The sequence below is a fragment of the Grus americana genome, chromosome 8 (assembly GCF_028858705.1).
Source record: "Grus americana isolate bGruAme1 chromosome 8, bGruAme1.mat, whole genome shotgun sequence".
Lineage (NCBI taxonomy): Eukaryota > Metazoa > Chordata > Aves > Gruiformes > Gruidae > Grus > Grus americana.
The window spans coordinates 12,220,055-12,229,500 of NC_072859.1; the positions used below are offsets into that span (position 1 = coordinate 12,220,055).

The window sequence follows — 9,446 nt, forward strand, 5'->3', positions numbered from 1 at the left end:
TGCTTGTTGCAGGTCCCAGATTTACAGTGAACACAAGAAAAGGGAAGAGACAACCTAGTGATTGAGGCTCCCAAATGTCACCTTAGAGAATTAAATTACCCCATGACTCTGTCCCACAGCTTCTACTTGATTCTAGACAATCAGCTATTCCACATTTACTAAGCTGGTAACTATTCCTCAGTTTCTCTCCATGAGGACAGTTTGAAACAGCAGGGGTCTTGTACCAAGAAACTCAACTTCAATCAGCGTCAAAGAGATTAAATTCCAGTACCTAACCCTCCAGATCATAGGTATCAAAGTGAAACTGGGCATCCAAAAGGAAATTTTTAGCATTGGTATCTATAAAACCCGTAAGAGTAGAATATCAGTATAAGGAGATGAAAAAAAAAATTTTTTTTTTGATGTAGTCAGACATTACTGTTTGTGAGAAAACAAACACCACTGAAATAAATCTGGGTTTTAACTGCAAGTGAAAAAGGGGACACAAGAAATACATTTTGAACAACATGGACAACAAAGCGTATCATAGCTGTTCATTTGGTAAACAGGGTATATATATCCTGTGTTCCAAATGCTGTACACAATACTATACCATATTTTCTTAAGTATTTATATTAAAAAAACACCACAAAAAATCACCTTAAAATCCACTTGGACCACCAAAGCAAACAATTGTAATAGCCTGATCTGTTATGCTGAAGGGGTCATCTTCAGAGATATAGCCACCAAACTTTCAAATCTCTGAATGTAAAAGCATTTTCAAGCTCTGAATTGATTATTATCAGGTTTTCCAGAACAGTCATTCAACAAGGCACACCTATCCACCTAGTCTAAAGTCCTAGCTTGGGTGGGTGAGTGATTCTGATTTGTTTTTAAAGCACGGGATGAAAATGCCAGTGAAACAAGAAAGTTTTCTTCCTTAATCTTATTTTAGGAAATACGTGAGCAATTTTTGCAGAAGTTTCCCAGAGAAAGATAGCGTGTGGAGTGAGACAGACAGTGCCTGGAAAATTCCAGCCCAAATGATTAAAGCTGGTAGTCAGCAGGGGCTGAAAACAGAATCTTCCATTTTAAAGTGACCTGACTCCCTTCAACACATACAATAAAAAACAGCGAGGTAGTAACTTACACATTCTCACATGTATCTTCTCAGGTATAACAAACATTTCCACAGTCATAACTGCAGCTTCACATGAACAACACTGATTTCTAGTTGGTAGGGAAAAAAAGCAGAAGTATCATTCAGACAAATACACTGTTTTCATGCATATAATATTGGGGGGGGGGCGCGGAGGAAGACTAAACAAGTGAAGCAACAAAAAACCACTAATGGAATACGTTGAATTATTCCAATATCTTCTCAAGGTCTCCATGAGGCATCAGGCAGCTTTTCTTCTTCAGTAGTCCATAAACCTGAAACTGTAATCTCCCTTAGCACCATCGTATTTTCACATTTTTTTCATCCTCCTTTCATTTCACCAATTTCTTACTCTAAAATTTCACCCACTACCCACAAGCCTGTGTCCAATTTAAATAATACAGGAACTACTACAAATTTTATCTAGCTCTTCTAGATCACCTGCAGGCAGGTCAGATAAGCACTTTTAGTGGCTTGGGGCGCACAGACACATTCACAAGTCAGGGTACCATAATGCACTGGTTCCAAACTTCTGTGAGCTACTATAAGAAGAGTAACAGTTTATGTACAATTTTCTATCATCATGTATATCAAATTCTTTACGCTCCTGTTAGTGGTAGGAAACAGGTTATCGTTCTCCTACGGTAATTCCTATAAAAACAACACAAAACTAAAACAGGAACTGAAGTGGAAAAAAAAATTCAAGGGTCATTTTGCTTTCCTTTTTCCTTCTCTCACTGCCACATAGCCCTAAATAGACCTTTAGTCCATGTGAGTTACTACTGCTTACTACGTAGCTCTAATACCTAGCAGACAAAGCTATACCCTGATTTCTATGCATTTTATCATATGCTTAAGCATCATTATTTAAAGAAAAATACATTTGAACTCCATATTAAATTAGGAGAAGGTCTAGTTCTGTTCTATTTAGAAACATATTTGAATGGCTGCTAAGCTGTGGAGAGACCATACAAAATTCCATTAATTTCCTCCTCAGATTTTCTGAAATTATTCCTAGCAATGTTCCAAATATTAAACATTAAGCATATTTCATATTTACTTTGGAAAGTTTTCATCCTTATTTGCTTTTCAGCATGCCAACAATTTTTCTCTTGTCCACGTCATTACCTTGATTCAAATTGCTGTTTTCTGTTCTTCAACACACTACTTTTCAAGCATTTTGAGACTTTCAGCACTGCTACTCTCATATTCACACGCAAAGCTGAAGAAAAATACAGACTAAGGAGTCCACAAATTATCTTCAGATTACTTGTAAGTATTTTGCTATAATACTATTTTTACTAGGCCTTCCTTATAATGCAGAAGTTAGAGCAGGAAGAAGAAAAACAAACAAACAAAAAAACCCAGATAGAAGACTTTCTAAAATCTTTACTTTGAACAAAATTGTATTATATATGCGTCATTCTGGATTTCCAGCAATTACAAAATGTCTTTGAAGTTAACAATATGCATTTTTTTTTAACCAAAATCATATATAAAAAGACACAATTTAAGAAGATGAGGTTGTACAAACATTTTAACTTAAGGAAATTTGTTAGTCTTTGCCTTGGAAGCTAAAGGTATGAGAGCGAGCCCTGATTTCTAAAATAGTGCATTCAGATTATCTGACCCAAAAAGAAACTGAAGGAAGAAAAGCTGAAAACATGCCAGTAAGTTCCTTCCCAAAATTTAATCTCATAATGTTTCCTTAATAGGTTCTCAAAAGTGTGACTGGATAATAGAATTGATATCTTTATGATTTTGTGAATAATGGGTTTTATTAGCATTAAGTTAAAGCAAACAGCCAGAACAATACATATGCAACTTCTAGTACACACAATATAAAGAATGTAAATTATAACCTCTGTAAAACAAAAGAAAAAGGTACTGAAAAAACCAACACAGTGGTTATGGACTATTTCATCCCTGATAACAGGCTGGGTTCTGTGTTTAGAAAACAGTTGTTGTTTGCTTACTTAAACTGAAATAGGGTGAAATACATAATCAAGTATAAAGAAAAAGTTAATGGAGTTACATGGACTCTATGAGAACAACCTCTAGATTAGTAAGAAAAAAAAAGATAGATCACCTAGTAAAAGAGATTACAAGTGGGCTCAGGTTTCAATTTTTAGTGGTGAGGGACAACGGGAGAAATTACCCAGGATTTTTGTAACAATTCGTTTAATAATACACCACTTTCATAACAGAAGTGTTTTACACTTGCACAATGTTAATAACTTTATTATACATGGAAGCCTGTAATAGGCTGATTACACAATAAGACTGCAAACAACCACTGGTACTTTCCTGACACCAGAAAAGTACGTAAGACTGAAACATCACCAAGAGTACATAAAAAACCATCAGCATAAACATCACCAAAATTACATTAAAAAACTAATCAAAAAATACATTTGCAAAAAAGTGGTTCAGAGCAGTGCCACTGCCTTTCAGCAGCTTTGAATGGCCACCAGTATTTCTAGCAGGTTTCCGTGGCTCCACAGGCATTAATCAGGATTCACATATAATAAATAATGTACCACAAAATATACATAAAGTAAGGCAATAATTCCAAAGAAAAGTTCTGTTGATACTAACAAGCCACTCAAGTTCTACTTTTGTAGTTGATGTCATCACCAGAAGCCTTTGATGGAATTGCAGCCTTAGGCCCTAAAAGCCTGCAATGATGAACTGCTGCAAACCCCGACATCCGTAGAGAGCTCCAGTGACACCACTGGTGCACTGCTGGGCACAGGGGTCCACGTCAGCCGACCCTGATGCAGGACAGGGGCCTTAGTATGTACAATTGGGAGTATATTATTTCTTATCGTACATGGAAACCTTGACATAATTCTAAAACGTGTGTGGGTGTTTACTGTTCATAATCTGATGTCGTAAGACATCAGAAAGTACATAAGATATGCACTTTCTGGAATGTAAATCTTTTTAAATGCTCGCTATTAAGTTGAGGTGAGAGAGAGGGAGTGTGTAGGGAAGAAGGGGAAGAAAAGGTGTAAATTAAGGCGGGGAAAAACACCCAAGATCAAGTCTGGAATAATTGGGAGCACAACAAAAGAGAGGGAACCTTATACACTAAAAGAATGTGGAAAAGGGGAAGAGCAAGAGATCAACTTTTTTTGAACCATGTATAATAAATAATGCATCCCAAAAGCATATCTGGATTATGACTGTAGTTTCAAGTTGGGGTTCTAGTGACATGAACCAGACACACACGTTTTGTTCTCATGGTTTGTGTCAACAGAATCTCTTCATGGAATTACAGTCTTACACAGGAGTTCTGGGGACATTATTGTTTATATTAAAGCTACCATTCTGGGCTCTTAGTATAGACCCAAGAATATTTGCTCCACCTGCCTGGAATGAGCATCACCTGGAAGAACAGGAGTACTTTAAAAACATCAAGATTTAGGTAGCAAAATTCTTTCAGATCGGCCCAGACATAAGAGACAGCAATTTGAAATGTCATAGATCCCTTCCTCAAAAAGCTGAGATATATTTGTCACTATCTGTAAATTGGAAGTTCCAATACACTAGTGGTGCATAGAATTCCCATGCTTCGTTACACTTTCCTGAGAGTAAAGCAATTAGAATAAACCTCAGTCCTAGGAACAAAGTTAAATTTTTGCATTTTAAACTTTTGGGCTATTCCCTGACAATCTATATAATGTAAATTTGATTGCTAAACACTGTCACTTGAACAAAAACACTATTTTAATCTATTGATTTTTTGATTAAAAACCGTAATAAACAGATCTAAAAAAATCACGCTAACAAAATAAACTAAATATGAAAAGTTGCATTGAAAGGGCATGTTACATTATTCTTAATAGGACCGTGTAGAAACATTCCAATGGCAGTGTTGTCAAAGTAAAACAAAATTACATTAAGAAGACCCCACAGCCTGATCACAGTCGGGACCTTACCTGTAACTCTGGCTGGTTGGGGTTTTTACTCGCGTACTACATGGCTCACTTACATCAGACATCATATTTGTATACCCTGAGAAATCTGACACTGAAGTCCTTACTCTATGGTCCACTTCTCCATTAGAGTTAGTGATAAAAGTCATTGGCACCCTGCTGCCCGACTTAAACTGAGAACCAAACGCTTGTGCAAAGTTCTCGATCTGGTAGGTTGCTCTAGGCTCTATGTCCTTCTGAGGATCTATCTGGCTAGTTAACTCCTGAGACGGGATCTGAAAGCTCGTTGAGGATTCTAAGTTTTTCTGTTCCTTCTGGCCAGTCAGTTTTTGAGATGTTGACTGGTAGTTAGATGAAGTCTCTAAGTTTTTCTGCGGATCAATGAGATCATCCAGCTCTTGAGAAGGAGTCAACTGTTGATGCGTAGCCTCCAAAGCAGACAAATAAAAGCCTGGCTGAGATCCAAGCAACATCCCAAATGGAGGTTTTGGCAACGCAGTCGGCAATACTGAGGTAACGGATTGGCTGAAGCCACACTCAAGTGGAGATGTAGTGTATATCTGTTTGTCTTGAAAGAGAGTGTGGTTGTGAAGAGTTGAAGACAAGCTAACAAACTGGAAACTGGGTCCAAAAGCAAAACCAGTGCTATTGGTTGTTCTTTCAAAGGCTTGTTGGAGGTATTTGGAGTATTCTTGCAACATACTTGCCTTATCATTTGAAACTGTTTGAGAGTTTGGGCTCAAGTTTTCTTCCTGAACCATCTCTGAATGTTCTCCTGAGGTGTGCAAGTCCACACGCTGTTCAGTTATACTGAATGGATCTTCTTTCTGGCCTTCTGATTTGTGAGAGTACTGGTCCAAAAGGCTCTGTAAGACTTCATCAGGAATCCCAGACTTGTCGTGGCAAGACTTTATTTCATTATTTAAAGATGCTGAATCAATAAGAGATAATGGAGCTTCGTTATCCATAACACTAACACCTGCAGACTGGATGACGGACTGTTGGGAAGTCATGTGTCCGACATTAATTGAAAAGGCACTGTTACTGCTTGCAGTTTGCAAGTATCTTCTTTTCTTTGAAAACTGCATGGCATCATCATAATTGCTACTTATCTGACCTGGTTTACCACCTGTACTTTGGAGAAGGCCAATAGTTTCTACACCAGTATTGGCTACTAGGCCTAGAGAGCCACTCTGTTTCCCAGACAGTGGTTTTTGCCCCAAAATATCTGGCAGTGGTGATACAAAATTAAGGTAATTTTTGTCTGCCTGTTTTCTGCTTCCTTTTTTCAGGACCAATTTTGGCACCTTTTTCTGAAGTTCTTCTACACCCGTGCCAACTAGCCCACCACTGGAAGACACAATAGGAATATCAACTGCATAATTTGACATGGCCACATTACTTGTAACTTGAGGTTCAGTTACTTTGCTGCTACACTTATTTCCTTTGTTTTCAGTGGATATACTTTTTGTTTTACTTTTTCTCCTTGAGGAACTTGTATTTCCCTGAGACAATGCAGCCAAGTTACCCATGTTATTTGATGATCCGGGCTCCATTCCAGCACCTGTTTTACCTATGGCTTCACCGCATGTTCTTCTGTGCTTCAACAGTCTATCAGTCCTGGAAAAATACTGCTGACAAGTGTCACATTTGTATGGCTTTTCTCCACTATGCGTCCTCTTGTGTCTTTCCATGTGGTACTTCTGGATGAACTTCATACTACACTGGTCGCACCCAAAAGGCTTCTCCCTACTGTGGATCTTCTCGTGCCTCTGCAGTAAGTACTTCTGGATGAAACCCATGCTGCACTGGCTGCACTGGAAAGGCCTCTCCCCCGTGTGAATGAGCACATGTCTGCGCAAGTGATAGGAGCTCCTGAAGGCAGCGCTGCAGTGTTCGCAGACGTGAGGTTTCTGACTGGGGGACGCAATAGCACCTTCCCCATCTCCCACCAGGGGGGGTTTGGATGAAGCACTTGGCTTCCGCTTGGCTTTGATTCCCTGAGTTTCTGGCTTTGGCCTCTTAGCCTTCTTGACCTGGGCATCATGCTTTGGCTCACCCGAGCTCCCAAGGGCGCCCTCACCTCTGCCACTCAGTAACAGGTCTCGGTGGGGATGCTGGTGCAGGTGGTGAAGAAGGCTAAGGTCCTGAATCACGCTCTGGCCGGTTCCTTCCCCACTGCTGCTCCCCAGGCCGGGGGTCCTCTCCTCCCCTGCTCCCCCGAAGAGCCCTCCATAGTGGTGATGGTGCTGCGGCTGCTCCTCCTCCTCCTGCTCGCTGGGCTTCTCTTGCTTGATGCTCACTAGGGACTGCAGAAAGCCCCAGGGGCTCCTCTGCGAGGAGGAGGGAGCGGAGGGGAAAGCCCCCGCCGGCTCCTTCTTGAAAGTCATGTCCTGAGGGGGAGGAGGCGCCGGGGGCTCGGCCGTCGCCGTGGAGGAAGCGGCGGCGGAGGCCGGAGGTAACACGCACTGCGGGGGGTGCTGGGCCGCCGGGGGGGGCGCGGCCGCCCGGGTGAAGCTGGTGACCGGGGGCAGGCGGTGGTTGAACATAACCATGCCGGGGGGGAAGGTGGGCTCCATAGCCGCCGCCCTCTTGCTGCCGCCGCCGCCGAGGAAGCCGCTGCCGAGTTTCATCCCCCGGGAAGGCGGGCCGGAGAGGAGGCGCGGCCCAGAGGGGCTGCGGGACCCGCCGCCCGCCCGCCGGACACCGCTCGCTGCCTCGCTGGCGGGCGCCCGCTCAGCGGCTGGCTCCCGCGGCGGCCCGGCAGCCGCCGCCCGGGCGCATCGCCGCCACCCCCACCCGCGCCGACGGGCGGCCCCCGGCCCGGGCTGCACTTACGGCTCCCGCCGCCGCCGCCTCCAGTTAAAAATAACGCCGCGTCCGCTCCACAATGGAATTAGCAGCCCCTGCGCCCCGCACTGCACATGCGCGGCGCGCGGCACGCTGGGTACGGCCCGGCCGGCCGGGCAGCCAGCAGGCAGGCAGCGCGCAGGCGCGACGGGCCCCCGCCCGCCGCCACCGTCGCCGCCGCGCTCGCATGGGGGGGGGGGGGCTGCGGTGCCATGTTGGTGGGCGCCGCCGCAGAAGGCCTGGTCATCGGGCCGCGTCCCGGAGAGTCCTCCGCCGCGTCCGCCCGGAGGCGTTGACCCGGAGCGCCCGGAGGCTCGGTCCTGGCTCCCGCGGGCTGCCGGCCCCGCCGCCGCACGGGCAGGGCGGGGCGGGAGCCCCGGGGCCCGAGCAGCGCCCAGCGCAGTCTCCGGGGGAGGAGAGACGGTGGCGAACACGCGCTTTAGACTTGCCGCCGCGTTACTAAGAATAGCGCAAGCGACATCCTTCCTGCCATCAAAGCGTGGCTGTTTCCACGAGCGGTGGTAGCCGACCGGTAACGTGCGGTACCGGCCGCCAGCCACGCCGGGCGGACGCCTGCCAGCTAACGGGACCGGGCAAACGCCGCCCCTCTCACTCTGCGGGAGAGACTCGACCTGTAATTAAAATCACAGGTGCGGCCTCACGTGGGTAACGTGATTGCCCAACCAAAGTATATACAAAACACCTGGAACGGGCAGCGGCTGTACGTTTAGCGTGTGTGCTCCTCCTAAACGGTGCAATTTCAGAGGTGAGGAGACTTCCTTTCACAGAGTCAGACTACTATATCTGTGCTGCTTGTGTCTCAAAACAATGGCATTAGTCGCACATGATGCCACTGCGTTAATGAAGCTACTCCCACAAGTGAGATACCACCACCAAGAAGGAATATTTTAATCTGGTCTATCAGTCGGGCATATTTTGCCCGCACCACTGGTGCCCGTTTCGTGGGAAGCCCTCGCCGCGTTCCAACGGCCGCAGGACTCGCGCTGGCACGTTAGCTGCACGGCGCTGCTGGCGCACCTACCCCACAGCCCACAACCCACGGCTTCTACCAGTGGACCCCAAGTACAGGATTCTCTGGCCCACTGTTACAACAAACCCCACGCTACTAATAATGCTCATTGTTTTAGCTGCGTGTACGGAAATAATTCATCCTTGTAACGGAAATGAGATAAAAGCTCTGTTATTTTGAATTTTTTTTTTTTTTGATGAAAGCAATCAGGAGACCTTTTTCACTATTTTTCTAACAGAGTATGCCCCCATGGATACAAATACAATCTGAAGAGAATTCTGCTTCATTTCTAACTATTGGCTTTGAAAGCCTTTTATATTTCTGTAAGGTTTTACTACTGAGTTCCAAATTACATTAAACTGTAAACTGCAGAGGTACCTTAGCTTAAAGACTTGGAATTGGAACATATTAACACTAATTTTTATCATTAACATAATGGCAGTAATGGAACAAGGTGAATAAATTCCTTATGATTTTTGTGCTTTAG

General features: G+C 44.3%; 1 protein-coding gene across 1 annotated transcript; it reads right to left on the reverse strand.

Annotated features, from left to right (window-relative positions):
- Positions 1–2,562: 2,562 nt before the first annotated feature.
- On the reverse strand, positions 2,563–7,984 carry ZNF281 (zinc finger protein 281). The gene has a single exon (XM_054834263.1). The coding sequence runs from the start codon at positions 7,710–7,712 to the stop codon at positions 5,079–5,081; it is 2,634 nt and encodes an 877-aa protein (XP_054690238.1). The 5' UTR covers positions 7,713–7,984; the 3' UTR covers positions 2,563–5,078.
- Between the last annotated feature and the right edge of the window lie 1,462 nt (positions 7,985–9,446).

Bases quoted from the DNA above. Each gene is read 5' to 3' on its own strand.
- ZNF281 (XM_054834263.1), bottom strand. From the start codon at position 7,712: ATGAAACTCGGCAGCGGCTTCCTCGGCGGCGGCGGCAGCAAGAGGGCG.